This window comes from Asterias amurensis, chromosome 14 (assembly GCF_032118995.1).
Source record: "Asterias amurensis chromosome 14, ASM3211899v1".
Lineage (NCBI taxonomy): Eukaryota > Metazoa > Echinodermata > Asteroidea > Forcipulatida > Asteriidae > Asterias > Asterias amurensis.
Genome location: NC_092661.1, coordinates 15493362 through 15518694, shown reverse-complemented (window position 1 = coordinate 15518694; position 25333 = coordinate 15493362). Strand labels below are relative to the sequence as shown.

At 39.2% G+C, this 25333-nt stretch overlaps 1 protein-coding gene across 4 annotated transcripts in view; it reads left to right on the top strand.

The window, feature by feature from the left end:
• LOC139946791 (bridge-like lipid transfer protein family member 1) overlaps positions 1-25333 on the top strand; it is a 92062-nt gene that overhangs the window by 40199 nt on the left and 26530 nt on the right. For 3 of the 4 annotated variants that reach the window (XM_071944491.1, XM_071944490.1, XM_071944489.1), the window contains exons 26-44: positions 224-1929; positions 2802-3028; positions 3598-3691; positions 4285-4702; positions 5086-5175; positions 7640-7885; positions 8628-8759; positions 9786-9885; positions 10935-11089; positions 12616-12718; positions 13853-14049; positions 14952-15162; positions 15882-15941; positions 17307-17527; positions 18470-18591; positions 18840-18963; positions 19555-19691; positions 20309-20395; positions 24877-25260. In XM_071944491.1, coding sequence (XP_071800592.1) covers positions 224-1929; positions 2802-3028; positions 3598-3691; positions 4285-4702; positions 5086-5175; positions 7640-7885; positions 8628-8759; positions 9786-9885; positions 10935-11089; positions 12616-12718; positions 13853-14049; positions 14952-15162; positions 15882-15941; positions 17307-17527; positions 18470-18591; positions 18840-18963; positions 19555-19691; positions 20309-20395; positions 24877-25260 — 4814 coding nt within the window. The remainder of the gene's footprint in view (positions 1-223; positions 1930-2801; positions 3029-3597; positions 3692-4284; positions 4703-5085; positions 5176-7639; positions 7886-8627; positions 8760-9785; positions 9886-10934; positions 11090-12615; positions 12719-13852; positions 14050-14951; positions 15163-15881; positions 15942-17306; positions 17528-18469; positions 18592-18839; positions 18964-19554; positions 19692-20308; positions 20396-24876; positions 25261-25333) is intronic. The other variant, XM_071944492.1, reaches the window with a different exon arrangement.

Sequence of the window (25333 nt, the reverse complement as noted above, 5' to 3'; positions counted from 1 at the left end):
TGCAGTCTTTTATTGTTGTGTGAGAAATTACATCTTTCTCAAAAACTTTGTTACTTTAGAGAGAGCCGTTTCTCACAATTTCTTATATTACATGTATCAACAGCTCACCATTGCTCGTTACCAGGTAAGTTTTTATGCTAATAATTATTTTGAGTAATTACCAATAGCATCCAGTGCCTTTAAAGCTGACTCTGATAACTATTTATATCTCTCTTATTTTTAGAATAAGTACAAACGCTGGACGGCAGAAACAGAAGCCGTTGGTCAGGACCTGTCCTGCCAGCTCTTCACGACCCTCTGGTACTACCTGCACTCCAGCGAGCTCCAGCGTATCGAGGGTCTGGTCAGCGAGGACGTCCCACCAATCAACATCCTAGAGCAAGGCACCCACACTCTGATCCGACAGTGGAAGGTCATCCTCTCGATGCTGAACCCAGCGGTAACGGCTGCCCAATTCCCAGCCAACAGGCCTCCCCTGCTGGAAGATAAAGCGGGCTTAGAGAATCTGGCCACCACTGTGTTGGACTCCAATCAGCAGGGACATACTCTGCAGACTCAGTACTCGGGAGCAAGTATAGATTTAGAGGGCGGCATACAAGACAACGCTTCTCAGCTCATCACCCAAGGTACCGAGAAGGAGGACTTTGAAACAGCTGCTCTGTTGCCATACTCAAGTCGTTATGGAACTGGCTACAGTATGTATGAGGAGTTTGCCGGCAGGAGTAAGGCTGCTGAAAATGTTGATAAATCTCATGAGGTGCTGGGTGGTGGGACGAATGATGGTGTAGCCGATCATAGCAGACACAGGTCACAGACTGCCAGTAGTGGTACCCAGAGTGTCACTGGAACTCCAGGAAAACAGCAGTCACTTCAGGTTCCCGGGAAGAAGCACACCAATGTTAGTGCCACTCATAGCGTCGACAGCGTTGAAGAGGAAATTACAGTGGACGAGGAGAACCAAGATGAAGCTGATGATTGGATTCCTGCAGAAGATCCACCACCAAGTTTCAGGAATATTCCACCGCCTGATTTGCCTTTAACTTTACCTTACACGGGGTCTTTGATCCCTGACATGGCCATTACGCCGACCATCATGCAACTTGGCGATGCAGACATCCTCTTCAAACCACTCTTGAAGCACCTGGGCATCGCTCGTAAACAGCCTGAGCATTTCATCATCAAGAAGAACCTCCAACAGGTCAGTGCAACGGTAGAGCTCAAAAGACTGACTCTAACTATTGTTGAATCAAGCCCGCGGCAACGAAGCAGGGGGAAGAAATCACGGGGCGACAAGGAGTCATCTCGAAACAAAGCGTCCTTCCCGTCGTTCTCCAGCGAAAGCCTCACCATGAAGCTCTCCTTACATGAGTGCATGGACACCGGGCGACAAACTCCCGATGTCGGTGATCGTCCCCTCAAAGCGTCTCCGTCCGAGAGCTGCGGCGTACCAGGTAGTCAATCAAACTGCTGCCGGGCAAGAGCATTCTGTGTGACGCTCCATTGGACAAGAGCAATGCCTGTCATCAATATGCCGTTGCTGAGGCTAGTCACACAGCTGGTTCAGGTAGGCCAGGCCTTGCAGGAGGCACAGCGTCACCTCCCAGGCAGCAAGAGTGGCACGGACACAGAGCCAAGCACGATGAACAGCGAACTTTCAGCTGCTGTGCTCAGTCAGCAAGCAACACTGCCGCGGCTCGACAGTACAGACGGGCCCCACGGGGACACAGCCTCCTACAGCTCCCAAGCAGATAGTGAGGTACTTGCCCAATGCTGGCAGACCATGTACCATCTGATGAATCTCTACTCTGGAGTGTCGCAGCCAATCAGTTCTCTGGAGACGTCGCATGTAATCATCAATCCTTTATTCAGGGTGGAGAATGAGATGGCCATGGGACCGTCGAGGGAGAGAAACTCCAATCTTGAATACCGGTAAATAAGTTACATAATCATAAAGACTTCTTGTATAGATTGGTTTCAAATTAATATCTAAATTGTTTTAAGGTGGTACAGTCTTTGACGTTGTTGCGAAGAGAAATCCATAGTTTTTTATTCCTTAAAAGTTAAGTAGCCATTTCAATTACTAAATTAGTTATGGATGGTTTATTTGTACACACTTTTAACTTGTGCATTTGTAGTGAAAGAATTTTAATCAACCACAAGGGAAACTGACTTGGTAATTATTGATTAATTTTTGGTTGAGCAAAGAAAAACGTGACCAGAGAAATTGACCAGGCATTTTGTCCTTGTTAAAGGGTGTATGTACTTTTTGTAGGACAAAAAAACACAATGTCCACAGATTTACACTAAACTTACACAGTTTGAAGATAATGATAACTGTAGAAAGCTTCCCTGAAAATATGACGTGCTGAGGTGTTGTAGTTTTTTGGAAATGAGTAAAACAATATCGTGAAAATAATTTTGGTCTCATGAGACCAAAATTATTTTAAAGCATTTACAAACGTATTTTCATGACATTGTTTTTCTCTTTTCTCAAAAACTACAGCACCTCAGTAAGTAAGATTTGAAGGGAAGCTTTCCACTATCATTATCTTCAAACCCTGTAAGTTTAATGTAAATCTATGGACATTTTGAAAATGTACCCCTTATAGGGCACCCTTATAGGGTATTGTGAATTTCTACTAAATTTCTAGCATTTCAAGGGCACCAACAGTAGCCATTTCAATTACTAACTTACAGGGGCATGGAGGCAATCGCCTTTGTTGCCTCCGTGAAGTATCAGGCCTGTCATTCAAATTTTCCTTGGTCATCCTAAAACATTTTACAATTTGACATGTTTGTAGAAGATTGGTTGAGGACCTGGATGAACCTGACAGTGGTTTACCCGGCCCCGTTAAAGAAACCCATACGCCTGGTACCTCGGCCCAGCAACAGCTTCAGGTGTCCGTCCTGTTTACCGTGGAACTTGAAGAGCTGTGCATCGTGTCTCAGCTCGCCGGCCTACAGAGTGAAGCTGAACTGAATAACGTCACTGCTAGCATTAGCACTAAGCATCTTTTACCCGCACCAGGTAAAGCAATGATGGTTATTGTTTTTAAGAGATGTTAAATTTGCATTGGGGATAAAGAATATTGATTTTGACTTCATGTGTACTTTTTCTAGTAAGCATACTTTTTTTGTGCTTAGCTGCCTTCAGTAGAAGCAGCACTATGAAATGGGAGACTTTGGAACGCTAGGTGGCAGCAGACTTACCAGGTAAATTGCCATTGTTTATGTAGTTCTGAGCATGTGCACATTACCGAGAACAATGGATTTTACCTCGTAAGTCTGCTGCCATCAAGCGTCCCAAAAGTCTCCCATTGGACCAAGTTGTAGAATAGCAAAGGCCGTGAATTCCACCTGAGTAAAATGCTTGTGGAATTTTAAAATTATTTTTCTTAATTTTGTGTTCTGTTTGGCCTTCCCTAGAAGAATCAACATTTGACATGTTTGATAAGAACTGTTAATATTAAACATAGCTTCTGAACTTTGTTCCTCTGTGTTACTCTTTTTATTAGCTTAAAAATTTTGACAACTTTGGACAGTCCCTGTAGGATACTTGGAAATATCTAATAACTATTTTCACACGTTTATGACTAGGGAGTGGTCGTAAGCACTGGTACCAACGCTCTGCATTGCTCGGCTGTAATGAAGTCATAGTTGTATTGTCCGAGAGAGTCAAACCTAACCCACTGTAAGTATTTTTCCTTTCATGACCTAATGTGGACATTATTTTAATCTAAATCCATTAAAAGCAATTACGGATGATGCTTAATGCAAAACTTCTTTGCCTTATTGTGTAAATGCCTGTATGAACTATTTTGTTCAGGAATACAGGGATGTGATTTCTTCGTTTTTAACTGGAAATCCGGTTTGTTATTACCCCACTCCAAATTTTTTTCTTCACAGATTTGATTATTTACATCAATTTCATAAGAAAATGAAGATAAAACCATAATTATAGAACAACCTAGCCTACAGAGTAGGCTATTAAAATCAAAGAAAAAACGTATGTACACAATGTACATTAAGCAGGCTTCGTACCAGCAAGCTTTCACACTCGCAGGCTTTCACACTTAGCACTCATAGTTCAATTTTTTTTTCAACAGCCTACATTGTATCACATGCGAATATTATGTAATGTTAAAATATATTTTTTACATTTTTGTGTGCGTGCGCATCTTTTTTAGAGTTTGCTATTTTTGTCGTATTTTTGTATTTTTTAGTTTTGATCCACTATGAAAGCTTCATCAAACCTCTTGCCATTGTCATGTCTGATTGTTACAGGAATATAGCTACATTAACTGTAGATAAGCCGCAGATATCCTGTGCCGCTGCAAGCCACACCAATCCAGGCCGCATGTCGGCCAGTGTCTCTCTCCAATCCCTAGACGGCAGCTTGCCTGTCAACCTGTCCCTGCTGCATGGTGTCATCAATCGCAGCAAGCGCAAACTCACCCACCGCATCAGAGAGCTGCAGTCGGCACTGTCGAAACCCGAGGTGGGCGCTGGAGATTCGACAGACGGGGTGGGGGAGGGTGAGGGTGAGGTTGGGACGGAGAGGGGGCAGTTGAACCCTCCGGAAGCCTGCGGTGAGGCTGAGAAAGCGGTGGAGTCCACCGTCTGGCAGTGTGCTGCCACGTTAAAGCTTAGCAACGTCTGCTTACAAGCAACTATGCTGCCGTCACTCAAAGCTCAATATATTGTAAGTATCAACTCATCGGCCTGCGAGAAAGTCTGTATTCGTTTGCATTTTGTATAAACTCATCATTCAGGAAATCGATCCTTTTCATTTTGACACTTATTTTGGTTGTGAAGCCATGGGAAGCGAACTTAATCACTGTACTATTCAAGAACCCAATGGATAGAAGAAGATAGTGAAGATAAGGAAGGAAGTTTTAATTTTAGATAGAGAGTCTCTTTAAGTCCAATTCAGTCTCGTGATGCATTTACATTCAAGTCAAATAGATAGAGACCTCATTAAAGTGTGAACAAATTTGTAAAACTATAACCTCATGTTAAAATGGTGTAAAATGCCAGTTTATTTGATAATACATCTCAAGTTTAATTTTGGGCTTATCATTGTAGATACGAGAGATTAACGGCACCTGTCACTATGGCGATGGAGTTCAGTTTGGCATCGAAATGCCTCAACATTGTCTCAGGTTTAACTCAAAGGTAAAGACCAGTAATAACTGATTTATGTGATTTACTTTTGTTTTGATTTAATAATAATTGATTTGATTTATATAATGCCTAATATAAAGTTATTTCCAGGCTCTTTGATTTTATGTTGAAATTCTTTTCAAGGATATTAGTCAGGCTTCCTTCATTGTCCAGTATTTACCAAATTTATTAGGATCAGGTCCAAATTTTATCTATATTTGTGTCTGTACTGTTAAAGACACTTGACACTATTGGTAATTGTCAAAGACTAGTCTTCACAGTTGGTGTATCTCAACATATGCATAAAATAACAAACCTGTGAAAATTTGAGCTCAATCGGTCGTCGAAGTTGGGAGATAATAATGAAAGAAAAAAACCCTTGTCACACGAAGTTGTATGCGTTTAGATGGTTGATTTTGAGACCTCAAGTTCTAAATCTGAGGTCTCGAAAATCAAATTCGTGGAAAATTACTTCTTTTTCGAAAACTATGGCACTTCAGAGGGAGCCTTTTCTCACAATGTTTTATACCATCAACCTCTCCCCATTACTCGTCACCAAAAAAGGTTTTATGCTAAAAATTATTTTGAGTAATTACCAATAGTGTCCACTAAAAACAAATCAGGAATCACTTTGAAATACGAATGCCATTATTCTGAATGACTGATATAATTATCCTCTAAACCATCTGTCAGGGAAACAGCAATCACCTTCCATTTCTTTTCTTTTAAAACATTTAATTTGAGAAACAATCGAACGTCAAATCAGAAGCCTCAATATTTTGTTGATTGAATGATGCCAGGGCCCTGCAGGGGCGTAATAATTTGTATTAATAAATCTATAACTGACATTGATCCTCATCAAACAACTGAACTATGACTGAGGAGAATCAAACTCATTAGCTGTACATGGATTTATTACTCATTCTAGAAAACAAAGCTACTATTAGATAATGAGAAAATGCAACAGTTTTTCAATTTATAGAGAGTTCAATGAAGCATCACCCTTGTCATATTTTTCCAATCAAGTTGTTATCATACATTTCATTTTATTGTAATTTATTTTTATTCTACATGACCTCATGATTCACGTCTCAAGATTAAAGTTTTTTTGCTTCAACTTCCGCTTTGAACTGGAAGATTTGGGTCATATCTGTGGACTGTTTCTCCAGTTGTCTAAAGATGCTTCCAATGATGTATATATTGTACAAATCAAATGTATGGTTTTGGAGTAATTTTTGTTTCAAATATTTTAACTTTGAATTTATGTTATTTGACATAACAATTGTTTTAAGCAATTACCAATAGTGTCCACTGCCTTTAAAAAGTAGTTTTTCTTAAAGCCATTGGACACTTTCGGTAAACAGTATTGTAAAAAATAAACCACCCTTGATGCACCATGGTCACATGAAGTTGTGTGCTTTCAGATGCTTGATTCTAAATCTGAGGTTTCGAAATCAAATTTGTGGAAAATTACTTCTCTCGAAAACTACATCACTTCAGAGGGAGCCGTTTCTCACAATGTTTTATAATATCAACCTCTCCCCATTACTCGTAATCAAGAAAGGTTTTATGATAATAAATATTTTGAGTAACTACCAATAGTGTCCACTGCCTTTAGGCCGGTAAAAACATGTCTTCAGACACATCACACCTGGGCCCAATTTCATGGCACTGCTTACCGCAAGCACAGAATCGGCGCTTAAGGCAAACGTATTTCACGGGTAAGCGGCGAATTTTGGCTTCTGCGCGTGCGTACTTCGCGTTACTAGGCATTCTACGCTTACAAGGCTAGCGCAGAAATTCAGCGCTTGCATGTAAGCAGGGAATCGTGATCGTAAGCGAAATGCGGCGGTAAGCAGAGCCATAAAATTGGGCCCAACTGTGCACCCCTGAATTGCATGCTTTACTGGGTGTCATGAAATTGATCCCCTGAGCATTGCAGACACTCTCTAATCAGATTAGTGTGATATTGAATTAATTATTTGTTGCGCTTGATGGCTTCAACAATGGACCCTTCCCATGAAATATGCTAATTACATTCACGCATGCGTACAGACCCTGTTAATTGGCAAACACCATAGAGTTGTGCACTAAGCAGTAGCGCAATCGCGTCTGCGTCACGCACCCATTTGCCGTGTACAAAACAGCGCGATGTTCCCTCATTTTGCCAACCAAAACGTTAGTGCGCAAGCGCTATGTGCAATTTACATATTTCATGGGAAGGGTTTATTGCATTTATCAACGTCATGAACTGTTTCATGTATCAATGTCTGACTGAAACGACTGTTTCATGTTTGATTCCTTCAACTGTTTCATGTTTGATTCCTTCAACTGTTTCATGTTTGGTTCCTTCAACTGTTTCATGTTTGATTCCTTCAACTGTTTCATGTTTGATTTCTTCAACTGTTCCATGTTTTATTCCTTCAACTGTTTCATGTTTCGATGTTTGACTCTATAAACTGTTTCATGATCACAGGTTCTAGACGATGACCTGTCATCGTCTGCCGAGATCGACCTGCCTTGCATATTGACCAACGGCCAGTACAAATTCCCTGTCCAGCCAGACACCAACAAGACGACCTCTTCGGCCATGTCGACCAGCGTGGGGGAGGGGCCCAGTAATGCTAGCCTGGATGCATTGATGACCATTGAGGAGTTACGTCATAGTATATCAACGGATCTTGTCAATCATCTGATAACAGTGCACCATGTGTTTCTAAGTGTGAGTCATTCTAAAAGGACGATTCTTCTTTTTTTTTACAACTTTTTGTCCCGATCCTAGCGGAGTCTTCATCAGGGGGGTCACTGTCTGTTTTTGTCAACTGTCACATTGATTTACATGAAAGGTAATTTTGTGACATACGCATCAACTTTTAAACACTTCTGCTTGCAAATTCAGAAAGAAAATGACCATTTGAAACTTCATTAAACATATCTATATGGAAAACTTTGTTTGCTCGAGCGTCGCTGTTCATAAAGGTTAAATTCAACAATTATTGAGCATACTTCACTTTGTTTTGCTTTGATTAAAGTTACACAATAAACATTTTACTCACGATATTCTCGATGTAGGAGGGCACAGCCACTTATGTTCATGAAGAAAATACAACAAAAAACACATGTGAAATGTTCCAGCTGAATACATTGTCTACTCGCTGAGAAAACAGCTAAAACAGAACAACGCAAAACTGTTTATAAAGAATACTGAAAGAAAAAACACCCTTGTTGCACAAATGTGTGTGCTTCCAGATGCCTAATAAAAGGCTTCAGGCCTGAAGTCTTTTAATATTTTTGAGTGAGAAATTACCTCTTTCTCAAAAACTATGTTGCTTCGGAGGATACTATCAACAGCTCTCTATTGCTTTGTTACCAAGTAAGTTCTTATGCTAACAATTATTTTGAGTAATTACCAATAGTGTCCAGTGCCTTTAAAACTAATGTCATACTATGACTTCAATTGACAGGACTTAGTCAACTTAGTGGATGATGTTTTTGGTAATGATGATCCAGTCAAACCGCAGCAGAGTGAGGCAAAGGCGCAACCAGCTTTACCTGAAATCTCTGTGATTGATGTCTCTCTACTGGTTAAACTCAAGGTATGTAAATGGGGATATATTCAAATAAGAATTGGTTTTGCTAACAAAACAGTTGCTGGCAGTGTAAGCACTTTATGTAATCCACCATATACACAAACTGACAAACCTGTAGAAGTTTGAGATCGATCGGCCATCTGGGTCACAAGAAAATAGTGAAAAACCGATTACAAATTTTGCATGACATTGATGCAAAACAAAAAATGAATAAAACGCTCACTGAGCGATAAACTCCAAACGCGAAATTGGATTATTTATTTCGCAAATATGACATTTCAGATAAATATTTCAAGGGATGTTTTCTACTATCATCATCATTAGACCGTGTAAGTTTTGAGTAAATATGTGATCTTTACACACAAAAATTCTTACCAATTCTGTGAAGTTCCTTTAAACAAACAAAACAAACAAAACATTTGAACCCAGCTTCTACACTTTCAATGGCCCTTTAACGAAACAGCATTCATCATTGAGCTGTACTGCTGTCATCACCCTCCAAGATCTCTCTGCTCTTCCTCCTCAAACTTCCTCACCACCACACCGAGGACTAAATCTTATGGCTCCAAGGCTTTTTCTTACACCTCACCCAAGTTCTGGAGTGCCATCTGCTGACGATGACTAGGCGACAAGCTAGTTGAAACGTTGAGACCAATTTAAGAACTCACTCCGCGGTAGTGCAGTTAATAATGATCATACATGTATAAGCTAAAGTAGTAGTCCCAGCCAATTTGCTATACCTTCCACCTAGGTAGCAGTTAAAAAGCAGGACAGTTCTTTTCGGAACTAAGAAATCTCCTGAACAATCTGATAAATCTACTCCGCGGTAGTAGAATATAGAAAGACAGTTCTCTAAAGAACAAACTCTACCTGGCAAGTAGATACACACATGGTATTACCGCAAACCAAATATACAACAAAATTGCAGTTAAGTCAAATTAAAATTACTATTGTTACATACTTGCATCAAGTACTCTTTGCTTCATAAAGATATTTCAATAAGTTTGGTGTTTCACTTATCTTCCATTGCAGGGTGTCCAGATAACTGCTACCACTCCATCCGCTGGTGCCATGCGATTGGAAACTGGTGTAGTCGAGATCAAGCTGTCCAATAGGATGACCGGAGAAGGAGGTAAAGGATAATAATAATAATAATAATAATAATAATAAAAATAATAATAATAATAATAATAATAATAATAATAATAATAATAATAATAAAAATAATAATAATAATAATAATAATAATAATAATAATAATAATAATAATAATAATAATAATAATAATAATAATAATAATAATAAAAATAATAATAATAATAAAAATAATAACCAGTTTTTATATAGTGCTTTTCAAACCCGAGGGTTTCTCAAAGCGCTTTTGACATTATTACCACTGGTCACTGGGCCTTAAATCATTTCTTAAACCATCTCAACTCCCTGGGGAGTATACAGCCTGTGTGACAATTATATGTGTACTCGGCTAAACCAATCACAAGAACCATCTCTGCCCTCACAGGTACCCATTTACTCCTGGGTGGAGAGAAGCAATTATAGTTAAGTGTCTTGCTCAGGGACACAAGTGTCACGACCGGGATTCGGACCCACACTCTGTTGAACAGAAGCATCAGAGCTGGAGTTCGACGCTCTTATCCACACGGCCAACAACACCCCATGATGGGGGGTAATTGTGAAATGGGTGTTGTTGCCAAGTTGTTAAGAGCACCGAACTCAAGCTCTGGTGTTTCTGTTCAGCAGAGTGTGGGTTCAAATCCCGGTCGTGACACTTGTGTCCCTGAGCAAGACGCTTGTAATTGCTTCTCTCCACCCAGGGGTAAATTGGTATCTGTGAGGGAAGACTTGGTTCTTTTGCTTAGTAGCATGGCCGGTCGAATGTTTAGTAGTAAAACACTCAATTGTATAAACAGATGTTTTAACCCAACTCAATATTTCTGCAAACTTTTAACAAAACAAAATATCTCCCATGATTGGTTGCTTCGTTCCCCAAAAAATTCCAGACTTTTATAGTTTTGTGACATTAATACAGACTGTGGTTATCTGTTTGTGCCTTGCATTTATGGCTTTTTATTGTTTTCAAAACTTGGTTGAAAATAACTCGGGCTATGAGTGTTGCAATAGAAAAGTCTATAAGCTTATTACCACCATATTCTTGAATCACAGAATCGAGTGGGATGAAGCTGTATGCCAAAGCATTGATAGATCTGAATATAAGTCTGGGTACCATGCAGAGGTCACACAGTGCAGGTGACCTTGACCTTGAACTGCACCAATTAGCATACTTCAAGGCCAACATCGGACTGACCAACGCACCCAGGGTAAGTACTCAATACGTTTTGTTTGTTCGTTAAGATGATCTGCGGCCGATTTCACGAAATGTTGGGATTAATCCTAAGATTAATCAAAGTTAGGAAGAGTTTGGTGAAATCGACGGCTTCCCTGTCAAGAGAGCTTGGCAAACTCCCACAGAGGGATATAAACACCAATCCGGCAGCAGCCAATCTCTCTCTCATACAAACAGTGGTTTATGTCTTTGAATATGAATTGCACAAATCAAGAATTGTGATTTCAGTAGCTAGTATACAAATATTGACTGCTTCGAGTGCTATGGTTAAAACTATGACTCCGGAGGTGAAGCCGAGGGAAAATAGAACGCTACGGGGATCGCCGAGGGAGTCGTAGTTTTAACCATTGCACGAGTACAAGTAGTCAATATTTGTTCTATAACACCCCAAACATTTCTAAATACTGTACTATTATTATTAAGTTACAGACCTGAATGCTAAAATCAGCGGACGACGCGAATACAGATTGCAAAAACTTTTACTGTGCTGCATGTAGTGTCGTGCAATCCGAAATGGTTACAGACTATTAATTTATCATCCTCGTACACGTGTGCTAGTCTTCGGACTAGCGCACGGCAAACCGACACACTATCACACGGCCATTGTCTAGCAAAACTAAGACATGTCATGTGACGCGCTCTAAACCAATGAGCAGGCAGAATAATTGTCAGGGGTGTTATAAACGACAATAGTTATTATAGTCATTGTGAAATCAGCAGTAAGCTTGGTGGGATTTGAACCCACAACCTTGTGATTGCAAGTCCTGCAGACTAACCACTTGACCACGAAGACATTCTTTAGACCATGTGACTGATGACATCACACGGTGTACAAGAGAGCATCAAAGCCACGGCCCATTTCCCTGCCATTATACACTTTCGGTACAGGAAAAAAAAATAATAATTCACAGATTTACAAATAATTTACAGGGTTTACAGAAGGGAATGGTGAAAGACTTCTCTTGAAATATTGTTCCATGAAATGCTTTACTTTTTGAGAAAACATTAAAACAATATCAATTCTCGATAGCGAGAATTACGGATTTATTTTAAACACATGTCATGACACGGCGAAACGTGCGGAAACAAGAATGGGTTTTCCCCGTTATTTTCTCCCGACTCTAATGACCGATTGAGCCTAAATTTTCACAGGTTTGTTATTTTATATATTAGTTGTGATACACGAAGTGTGGGACTTGGACAATACTGTTTACCGAAAGTGTATAATGGCTTTAAGCAGGAAATATTACTTGACATTTTTTTGCTAAGCAAGACAAAACTTTATACCAGTTACTTTTGTTTGGTGCTGCTCTATATTTTACAGTGCCTTAATATCCATTCAAGGATTTAACTTGCCTTATAAGTTCAATTAAATATTTCTCCTGGACTAACTTATGGCAGAAAGTTTCTTACGAATGATAATGATTTATAACGAACTTTAGATAACCTTCTCTATTATTCCCCCAATTTATTTGTTGAATCGTTTTTGTTCTTGTTCAGTCTCAGCAAGAGAATATAGCGCCAATCAAAGAGGAGAAGTCTGCCTTCCTTGTGACCCTCAACCGGCCGATCATTTACGTCCAGCCAAGTGCGGTAGACATAGGTGAGTGAACAACGAAATCATCACCATCTTAATGTAGCCATTTTGAGATATATGCAATTGAATGATCAGATACATTTGTATAACACCTTGTTCAGGTTTAATACTGGAGTTAATGCAAAATCTGCTGCCGGAAACTCTAGTATGAACTCCATCTCTTAAAGGAACACGTTGCCTTGGATCGGTCGAGTTGGTCTTTGAAAAGCGTTTGTAACCGTTTTTTATAAAATGCATATGGGTAGAAAGATGTTGTAAAAGTAGAATACAATGATCCACACAAACATGCCTCGAAATTGCGTGGTTTTCCTTTTACCTCGTCGACTAACACGTCGGCCATTTATGAGGGTCAAAATTTTGACTCCCATAAATGGCCGACCGTGTTAGTTCTCACAGTAGAAGGAAAACCACGCAATTTCGAGGCAAACTTGTGTGGATCATTGTATTCTACTTTTAAAACATCTTTCCAACCATATGCATTATATACAAAACGGTTACAAACGCTTTTGTTTTGACCAACTCGTCCGATCCAAGGCAACGTGTTCCTTTAACGCTAAAAGTATGAACTTTGTTCTTGGCACTTATGTCCTTGAGCAAGATACTTTACTACAGTTGCTTCTCTTCACCCAGGGGTATAAAATGGGTATCTGCGAGGGTAGAGGTTGATATTGTGTAGGAAAAAGCAACTGGAGTACCACTGCAGCTCGGGGCTGTATACTCCCCAGGGAGCTGAGAAAAATTAAAGGAATGTTATTGGCCCAGTGACCAGGGCACTAATGTAAAGTGCATTGAGAAGTTATTGTGAAATGCGCTATATAAGAACAGACTGATTGAAACGTCGAGTTGAAACCAGCGGTTCTTTTCAGAACCACCCCAACTCATTTAGAGATCATCATTACATGGTGTTGTCGAAAACCTTTCTTTATTTCAGTTTCAGTTTTCGTAATTCAAATTGTTCAAATATGCATATTGTTTGTGTGGAAATAAATCTTGATTGATTGATATTTCCTTATTCCACCATGCAAATTTTCAAATCCTACATTTAAGAACAAGTTATTCATACTATTTTGCTTGACCGCATCACAATTATAGTTTAGTGTCTCACTCAAGGACGTTTTTGCGTGTGTTTCCTCGTTTCAGCTGTTCTAGTGTGGGTGTGTTACCACAGCGCCTATGAGCAATGGCGAGAAAGACAGAAGGACACGATGGGTAGTAGAGTCCAGGCTAGGAACGTCTTGCATCGGCAGACGACCTCCATGGAGAAGCTAAGCTCGGTGTTCCTGCAGCTGACATTACAGGACCTTGGAATATGCATTCCAATCAACCCTGCCTTCCAAGTATGTACACACATTGATAGATTGTATTTTTTAGATTTTTTTTCTCTTTTTTTTTCCTTGTGTATTTTTGTGGCTGTTTTTTGTGTTTTTCATACCTTGGAAAACACTTTTCATGATGAATCAATAAATCTAAGCTTATCAAAACTAACAAGCGCACACATTGATTGATTGTATTTTTATTATTTTTTTTATTTTTTTTCCCTCTGTAATTTTGTGGCTGTTTTTTAACATGTTTTGCATATATTGGAAAACTCTTTTCTTTATGAATCAATAAATCTAATCTAATCTACACTAGCAGTTGTGGGACTCGCTAGTTTTTGTTCCGTTGTTCACTTTCTGAAGAACTCCCCGGTGGGATCGCATTTTAACAAAGACAAACCTTTGGGGACCTTTGTGCTCATTTTTGGAGCCTTATGGAGACCAAAACGGGACTTCCAATGATGGAGTGCTCCAGAAGGAAATTTATGTACAAAGTATATGGGAAAATACAGGGACAATGGAGAGAACAACAGAATGCTCAACAAGAATGCATTTTTTAGAATTCTTGTCACACTGTGTAAAAGTTCGGACAGCTGTGTGTATGCCTGAAAAGTCTATACATGTTGTAGGTCATGTCAAAGATGTCATTTTTTAGGCAACTCGATGGCAATCAACTGCACTATATTCACAAAGAATACATGTAGCTCTAACTCAATATCCCAAGAGAATAATGAGAAAATTGAAATGTGAATGAGCTTCCTTCTTGGAGACTGCCTGGAACTGGTTGCCTGTAAATTGCCTCAGGTGACCTTATGACCTTATTAAAATCTATTACATGCACATGTTGGCCAGCCCTTGTATTAAATAAAATGATCCTCATCCTACAATAACCAGAATTGAATACTCTTTTCCTCGACCCCTAGAATATTTCCTCGTTCTCCGGCGGAATGCCTGAGCCAGACTACCACTCCGCCTTAGTCCTCACCCTAGAGAGCTCCCTCATCACTGCTTGCTACAATAAATCACTCGTCACTAAGGGATTCTTCCAGCAGTTCTGTCTCCGATTCGCCGAGGACTTCAACACTTCGAAGAGCGATTGGAAACCAAAGACGTACAAGGGTCTTGTGAATGCATGTAAGTGAGAAACTAGACAAGTAGGAAAATAGAATTACAACCGTTTCAGACAGGCGTGCTAGAATCGTGCTATACCGAATAGATTAGAAGCGACTCTAGTCGTTCCCAACGACTGTAGCAACAGGTAGTCTTTTGACTTCTAGGGCATCCATTAGCTCCTGACTGTTTCAGATGGTGTACTTTTCAAATACTTACATTAGTTCAGAATTTGGTTCAGCGCGACACTGGAGCGCCTGTCTGAAACGGGTGTTCTGTTGCAGAAAGATATACGGAACGATGATGTGTACATTTAATGAGCTTGTATGGCCTCTAATTTTTGTTTAACAGTCTGTTGCAGGGGTTTTGTATCATGACATGAATTCCCAATCACTGTGAATGAAGACGTATTTAATATAATTTACCTGTAGAAGTTTGAGCCTCATTAGTTGTCAAGTTTTTGAGAACAAAAATTAAACTCATGGGGGGCAATATTTTCAGGAGAGTTGCATGGTGCATGTTTCCCTCCATCCTTAAACATGTTTTTTTAAAAACAGACGCCGCTTTTTCGATATCTGCGTAATTTACAGAAACAAAGTGAAGCCTACAAAGTTACACAGATCTGGTTATATTGTATCTTGTCCATTGACAGAGTTCTTTGAGAAATAATTAGTCACGTGTAACATGTAATGCCATTACTGAGACATTTTTACTGACTGTAAATTTTGTTTTTATATCAACAGGTGTTGTGCCCCAGGGTACACTTGAGCTGTGTTCACGGACGATAAGTGCTGATAAAACAGGTACTTTTTTTTTATATCTTTGTGTAGGCACAGTAGCAGTCTTCTGACGATGACTAGCAGACTAGAGCAAGCTAGTTCAAATGTTGAGACCAATTCAAGAACTGACTCCGCGGTAGTGCAGTTAATTACGATCCTATTAGCTAAAGAAGTAGTCGCAACGAATGTTCTATACCTTCCAACCAGGTAGTAGTAAAAAAGAAGGACGGTTCTTTTTAGAACTGAGAAGTCTCTCAAAACAATCCGATAAAGCTACTCCGCTGTAGTTGAATATAGAAAGACAGTTCTCTTAGAACAAACTCTACCTGGCAAGACCGCAAACCAAATATATATTGATACCTCACTATGCAATGCCTCAAATCCAACATAGTAGTGTATCAATACATCGATTCAGTAATAAGGTCCTTAATTGATCTAAGGGTTAATTATAAAAAATGATAAATTGCCGGATATTTCCAACCTAGCAGAGTCTTCCTCAAAAGCTAAAATACAACTCGATTCTCATAGTGCATAAGTAATGTGTATACATTTTGAGATCAAAATCCCAAGTTGAATGTTTTACTTGGAAAATGAATTACTTTGGAAACCACTCTTGAAGAATAAACTCCATTTATCGGGAGCTCAAAAATATGCAAAAGCAATTTTTTTTTTCATTCAAACTGCAAATCCATAGAAAAATTTAAATTTAGCTTTTGTGCCACCATTTTTGGTATTACTACATTGTATTTTGTTTTATGTTTGTTATTTTTTAATTGAAAATCAAGTGAAAGGATTTATCTTTTTAGTGGTAAACCTGTGCCCAATTGCATAAACCTGCTTAAAAGCACAAAAAGTACCCACATGTAAGCAAAAAAAAAAATGCTTACCAGAATAAGGTTACAAGCCAAAATAGCATGTCAAGGATACTGTGACTTGTAAAAATAATAACAACAATAATAACAATAATAATAATAAAGCATTTATAATGCGCCATCTATCTAGTGTACAAGACCCTATTCCGAGGCGCAGAACAAAAAACAAAACATATACAACAAAAAGAAATATAGAATAGAATAAAAAAATTATAGCATCTGATGTTATTAGGTAAAGCGCTCTAAAGTTTAGGAGCACAAGCGGAAAAGGCACGATTGCCATACGATGAGGAAGTTCTAGGAATAGTTAAACGGGACTTAGCAGAAGAACGAAGAGTGCGAGAGGGGGCGTAAGGTACAAGGAGATTTGCAATGTAAGATAGAGTTAAGCCGATCTGAGATTTAAATACTTGTATCCTGCTTAGTTTTGATAAGAAGACAATGTTTACGCAAAATGTTCTGCCTAATTACCTCAATAAACTTGGGAACTGATAAATGCAATGTGTTCCTACCCTAGATCCAAGCCAGGCGTCAAACGCAGGTAAATGGATGCTGAACTTCCTGTGGAAGATGGAGGGATTCGACGTTCAGGTCAACCCTTTTATCGGTCGGCAGCTCTCGGCTCTAGCCAACACGTTGACCGCCCTCGCTGGAGACGATGATGAGATGGACGTTGCTGATCTGAGCTCGGTGGTCGAACCCCATGATGAGACCGATAGTATGATCCCACCGAACGATGTGAGTGTCATGTCATAAATTAATGTAGATTCTTTGCTGGTTGTATCAAGAAGATTGGGATGAATTTGCTCTTTGCTCCAAAATTTACGGGTCACATTCGTCGCTCGTACCACGAACTGAACTAACTGCCAAAAAAAAAACATTTTTGCCCCCAAAAATATTTTTTACAAATTATTATACTTACATGTACATTATTACTGTTGAAATTTTCAGAACGTTATAATTTTGTTAAACACTTAATAATACTAGATTTGCCATTTTGTAGTTACAAAAATGACCTACATGTATCTAGACCACCACTGTACCAATGATATACTATGCACCACTGCGGGCACAATCTGGGTGCATGTGTGACATTTGCGTTTCACAAAATGAACTAACTGGAAGCATAGTGTTTTCTCAAATTGACCTATACCAATAGGTCTCAATATGCATTGGTTTGTACATAGCGCTCTTCCGGCAAAACTTTTCTTTTTTTTCTTCATCTGTTTAGGAATTAATTACTAATTAAAGGAACACGTTGCCTTGGATCGGACGAGTTGGTCTATATAAAACGTTTAAAACCGTTTGTTATGAAATTCATATGGTTAGAAAGATGTTTTAAAAGTAGAATATAATAATCCACACAAGTATCACTCAAAATTGCACGATTTTCCTTTTACGTCGTGGACTAACACGGTCGGCCATTTATGGGAGTAAAAAATTTGACTCCCATACATGTGTAAATGGCCGACCGTGTTAGTCGACGAGGTAAAAAGAAAACCACGCAATTTCGAGGCATGTTTGTGTAGATCATTGTATTCTACTTTTACAACATCGAGACCAACTCGACCGATCCAAGGCAACGTGTTCCTTCAAAGTAGTTGTAAGAATCTTAGAGTGACAAATTTTGTTAATTTGTTTCTTTTTTCCTTTCTTCTCCCTTATGATTTGGTATTGAAGGAATCTAAGCCTGTATTGAAGAGACCGACGTCGCTGTTTGTCAGCAAGCAGGACGCTAAGAAACACTCCAAGATGGTCATGCAGGAGATGACAGAACAAGCAAAGATTGTCAGCGATCTCAGGTACATTCAATACTTCAACGAACCAAGGCTTGAAGGGCCAATAGTCTGGTTCCTTTTTTTTTACAACAAATTTCAGCATCCATTACTGTTAATTGATACAAGGAACATAACCAAGATGGTGGCAGCATGATAAAAGTCTATTGTTTGATGTTAATATTTTTAGGTTTCGAGAAACTTGGGAAGACTCTGCTAGGCCGGTCTCAGTGTCAAGCCATTAACTATTTTTTTGCATTTGATTATTTGATTAGATCCCTTGGTGCCAAGAAGGTGACCATTGCTGAAGAGGCAGAGAAGCTCAGACAGCTGGAGGCTGCCGTCTTCAATGACTTCAGACGAGACATCCGCAAGAGACTCAGGATGCAGACTATGAAGGTCAGAGGTCAAAGCTATCTGGCCACAGACTCTATCAAATTTATGATGATTTTAAATTCCTAGTAAATCTGGTATGGGAACAGTAAGTCTGTCACCAGGATTTAAAAGCAAATTACTCTTGTGATCCAAAGGAAAATTTGGATTATACTCAATATGAAGCATGGCGGTTTGTGACATAGTTGCACCAAGTTTGTCGGATCATGACCAAACTGTTTGTATTTTTGGTTGCCATAACAGAGGGAAACAGATCTGTGGTTGGGCCCCCCTACCCCAGCCTCGCCTTTGTATATTGGATTCTACATATGAGTGGATCTTAAAACTGACTTGAGACCGTCTTTAATCAGAAATATGGCACAAAAAAACATCAAAACATTAATACAGCTCTGTGTTGTAGTCACTTTGAGGACTTTTATTTCTACTGTTCACCCAAGAATAATCCTATTCTTCAGTACTGTAAATAACAGTGTGTGGAAGTGTGTAAGAATTCCACATAGTTTTTAACGTCCCTACATTATCTAGACCTATTTTGTTCTGTGGTCCACACTTTGTACGTAATGCTCGCCCACCTTCTAATTTATGTTTGTTCTGCAGGCATCTTTAAGGAGCAAGCTGACTGCTGGTCTACCAAGGTCTCCTGCAGGTGCCACTAAGCAGTCTAGCGTCGGCGGCAGAGTGGCCAGTCAAGGGTTACCTCCGACCCCACCCCAAGGAACTAAAGCATTCCCAAAGTAAGTCAAGAGTTACCATTTTTGTAGTTTTTTTTCATCATAGATTTATATTTTATTATGATGTGTCTTCGCCAAACCCATTGGACCTGGAGAAAAATATTGCTTCATGAATTAGACTGTAGGGCAGAAAACAGTTTATTTTGCATTGCTTTTTGTTTGGTTATCTTTAACAGCTCAGCGATTGATGTTAACAATTTAGATTTGCAGCTAGATTGTCGAATTTCATTCAGGTGCGACCATTCATTTTTGCAATAGCCATCTCCACCTAAAAATACCTGTCATCTTTTAAGAGTGTGTGGTAAGATGGATACTATATTTGTTGACAGATTTGCACTTAACCTGAATGGTATTAAAGATGGTTAGAGTGGGAAAACACCCTGGAAATATCTTAACTTGAAATTATATGGTTTTTGAGAAGTGAGTAAAAAACATTTTTTTATTATCTCAAAAAGTCACAACCCCTATGTTTAAATAACATAAAAACAAAAATGTTTCATACGATCAATTCATCACTAAAATAAACGGTGCATCAAAAGGTAAATATGAACTTCTAAATCCATTTGTCATCCTTGAGATTCTTTTCACAGAGATCTTAAAACCATTTTTGACACGTCTAGGTTGAACAGTCGCCAGAGGGCATTCTCCGTCGATAGTGCCGATCATCTGTCTGCAAGAGACCCAACATTCTTACGAAGTCTACCGACGTATGATCCCATCCAAAACATTTTCACTCACCTCTTTTTTTATTTCGTCTCCCTTTTTCTAATATTATCTACACCTGCTTCTAATACAATAAGCACTCACTTTAAAGGCACTGGACACTATTGGTAATAACTCAAAATAACTAATAGCATAACAACTTACTTGTTAACGATCAGTGGAGAGCTGTTGATAGTATAAAACATTGTGAGAAACGGCTCCCTCTGAAGTGACGTGGTTTTCGAGAAAGAAGTAATTTTCCACTAAAATATTTGAGTTTGATTTCGAGACCTCAAAATTAGATTTTTAGGTCTCAAAATCAAGCAACTGGAAAGCACACAACTTCGTGTGACAAGTGTTTTTTTCTTCCATTATTATCTCGCAACTTAGACGACCAGTTGAGTTCAAATTTTCACAGGTTTGTTATTTTGTGCATATGTTGAGATACACCAAGTGAGAAGACTGGTCTTTGATAATTACCAATAGTGTCCAGTGCTTTTAAAAGGGAAGGTACAAGATTGGTTTTTCAATGATGCATAAGGAAAGCTGAAACAGAAAGGAAAAACAAAACAACAAATATTGTGAAGATAATTTGAAAGCTACTTTTGATCACCCTCAAGTCGAAAACTTTCAAGGGTCATCTGCTCTAGTTGAGAGTTTTTGCTTAGCAGACCAGCTTACAATGTAGCTTGACTTGTTATGTCTATTTGGTGAAAAAAAAACCAGCATTTTCTTCACATTTTGTAGTTTTGGTCATGTTGGTACAAGATGTTCTTGCGTTACCACTAGTGAACCAATATTGAATACCTGGTACGACTACTTCAGCGATATGGCGCGCCTGCTAGAAGCCATAAACCATTCAGTTTTATGAGTGGGCAGTATTCTTTTTGACAAAAGTGTGAAGACCTTTGTGGCTATCATTTCAGAGTATGATTGATTTTACTTTTCTGTTACCTTTGTTATGCCTTTCTTTAAAGACACTGGACACTAATGGTTATTGTCAAAGACCAGTCTTCTCACTTGGTGTATCTCAACATATGCACAAAATAACAAACCTGTGAAAATTTGAACTCAATTGGTCACACGAAGTTGTGTGCTTTCAGATGCTTGATCTGAAAACCTCAAAATCTAATTCTTACATGTACAAATGTAGGTCTCAAAATAAAATTTGGGGAAAACTACTTCTTTCTCGAAAACTACGTCACTTCAGAGGGAGCCGTTTCTCACAATGTTTTATACCATCAACCTCTCCCCATTACTTGTTACCATTACTTGTCATGCTTGTTATCAAGGTTTTATGCTAATAATTATTTTGAATAATTACCAATAGTGTCCACTGCCTTTAACCAGCTATTGATACTAACACCACCTCTTGTCACAGATACAGACTTTTATTACCTGGTTTTGATCAGAAAGTCTTGACTGTTAGGGCTAGCTTTATCCAGCCATTTCTACCAGCGAGGAAGTGTTTTGGTTTTTTTACCCATATACATGTACACCGATGTGTGTTAGCACTGTATACATGTACTCAGTACTTATCCGAGTTTTGTGAAAAAAATCACAGGCATATTACTCGGCCCTGATTCGAACCCCACCTGAGTAATATGCCTGTGATTTTTTTCAAAGAACTCGGGTAAGTATTGAGTATACAGTGCTAACACACATCGGTGTAAATCAGGGTAAAAAACCAAAATGACTACTCATAGATTAATTGTTCATTTCTGACCAGGCACTTCACTATTCATTATTCTCTTGCAACTTCGACTACCAATTGAGCCCACATTTACACAGGTTTGTTATCTGATGCATACATGTATGTTTGGATACACCAAGTGAGAGGGATGGTCTTTGACATTACTAAACGGGGCCAGTGCCTTTAAAGATATGGTTACAATATTATCTCCATCTTTTGTTCCTAACAGGATACCACTTAACAAAAGCGTAACAATATTAATTGATCCACACATAATACTTGCAATAATCTTTTGTTTTCCTTTGGTAGATTCTGTTGACTAACTGAACAAACATTCACTATTTCATATATTCATATATTTTTGTTTTGATTAAAGTCATTGTACACTTTCGGTAAACAGTATTGTCCAAGTCCCACACTTCGTGTATCACAACTTATATATAAAATAACAATCCTGTGGAAATTTAGGCTCAATCGGACATCGGAGTCGGGAGAAAATAACGGGAAAACCCACTCCTGTTTTCGCGCGTTTCGCCTTGTAATGACATGTGTTTATAACAAATCCGTAATTCTCGTTAACGAGAATTTATATTGTTTTACCGTTTTCTCAAAAAGTAAAGCATTTCATGGACTAATATTTCAAGAGAAGTCTTTCACCATTACCTTCTATAAACCCTGTAAATTATTTGTAAATCTGTGAACTTTTTTTTTTTTTTCTGTACCGAAAGGGTCCAAAGGACTAGTGTGGCTGAAAGATGTAATAAATACATAGCAAGTTCAAGCGCTAACTGGGCCCAATATTCATAAAGCTGCTTAAGCGCAACAAAATTAGGCTAACCAGAATAAGGCTACCAGCTAAACTACCATGTCACAAGTACAATTTGTGACTGGTGCCCTGCTCATTTCTGCTAAGCAGAAAATTGTCTAGCAATATTTCCAGCTTAAGCAGCTCTATGAAATTAAACATCCTCTTTATGTTCTTTCAGAGGTGTGCACCTGACTGATCACATGACAAATTATTACAATGCGCTTTTCGCAATGTCACAATGTTTTCCACATTCATTTTAGTGCAGAATGTCGGCCAGCCTCTTAAACCATCCCAGTCTTGACTCAAATTCTGTCCTCGGACACGGCGGAAAAAAATTCTACAAGGGCTGCTTATACCCTTGAAGATATAGATACATGTAGTTCTATAATTGACATCACTCAGTATAAAATCGGCCATTTTTACAGGCAATGATAATCACTTTTTTAATGCTCAGCCAAGTGTTTTGCATAAATTGCCGATTGCAGCTTGCGTGAGTTATACAAAATCCCTTACATGATTGGTTGATGAACCTCTTAGCTGTATACAAAATATTAGAATACTTCATGCTTCCCAAAACAAAAACCCATAACTGTTAATGACGTCTATCTGTTTTGTACAGTTATTGTATAACTTGGTCGACAGGAACAAAATCACTTTTGACTCTGCATTTTTACCTCACTGTAGTAGTTCAGCACCATTGTGTGTTGCTTGGAGCTCCTTGTAGTTAGAACCCCAGCTTACTAGAATACTACATATACCATCATTACTACACTGATTTATACATAAAGCGTCAAGTAGCCAGACTGCAAGTAGCTTTTACAGAGCCACTTACCTGGTACCTGTCTCAAACTCGGCTTAGGCTCCAGGCCCCGGCTCCAGGCCCCGGCTCCAGGCCCCGGCTCCAGGCCCCATGATGTTTGAACCATCGCATGCAAAAAAAAAGCACGCTGCTCCAAAAATGTGTAGGACTAACGGCCAGGGTCCGAATTCACAAAGAGCTAAGATTGATCTTACATGTAACTGCAAAACAATCGTAGTTGCTAAAGTAAAGTGTCATATCATGATACAAATCACTATGGCAATGCTGAAAATTTGTCTTGGGATGAATTTGTTCATACACGCTGTGTTTTCCAATGCGTACGCAGCACGCGGAAGATGGTGCCCGAGCCGAGGTTTGAGAAAGATCCCTGCACTAATGTTAGAAAGAGTTAAGTCCAATCCATGAGGTTTGGCTGTGGCTTGAAACCTGGAATTGTGTGCCGCACTCTCTCCATAGAGCTGCGTTTATTAGCATAGAGAAATTAGCTAAGCACATTCACCATTATGCTTACCAGATTCAGGTTACCAGGCAAACTATAATAACACAATATCACTTGTACAGTTTGTGACTGGTAACCTGCTTAGCAAAAAAAAAGAATTTTTTTTAAAAAGCATTATTTGCTGTTTAAGCAGCTCTATGAAATTGGGCCCTGATGAATTACAGATCCCTAATTTGCAAGAGAAATTCGTGTGTGATAATTATTGCTGACGTAGTTGTCTGCAACAGCGGACTATACTTCTTGTATTATTTTGATTTTTTACCGTTAAGACAATGTGTGTTGAGCACTGTTTAATAATCAGTGACTTTTCTAACATGGTCTGATGGTTGTGGTAATCATTGCTAATTACAAACTGGCCTCACGTCACCAGGCAGGTACTTGGTACATTGTAGTGTTAGACATCTGCTCTAGACTGCAGATTTTTTTTATTCAAATCCCCTCCAAGTAGCCTATGGTTTGTGTCCACAGCACTAAAAATAAACTAGGCGTAATGAGGCTTTGAACAAGGTAAAACCAATAAACAATATGTCTTCAAGTATATGTTTTCTTAACAACTACACCATAATCTTTTTGACTCTGCGTGTGTTGCAGTGACATTGTCCTTAATAAACGAGTCAAAGTTGATTTGATAGTTCTCATCTGAATATCTTGTGTATCTATCAACAGGGTCGGTTACAAGACCCCGCTCGGGAAGCGTCCCCCGCCAATCTCGGAATACAACCCTCACCAGACGGCCTCCCACGTCACCTTCAACATCCCCCGGACCACGCCGAGCCCGCTGGACGAGCTCCCGCCGTTTATCACCGTGCAGACCGAACCCCGCCGCCGCATCAAGAGCATCGGCAGTCCGGAGTACTCCGAGCTCAACACGACCATCAGCGACCCGATGGACACCGACAGGGATCTGGCGCTGGCGGCAGGGAGTCGGACTCGGAGGAGGCTGCTTCAGTTGCACTCGTCATCAGTCGTACCGGAGGAGATGGATAGTGGGAGTGAGGGGTCAGAGCACGATGAGGACACGACCACTTCATCACAGGCAACACAAAACTGGTAAACATTCTTTGATTGTCTTACCCCTTGCTTTTTTCTGTGTACTTTCTGACTCACTCTCTCTCTCTCTCTA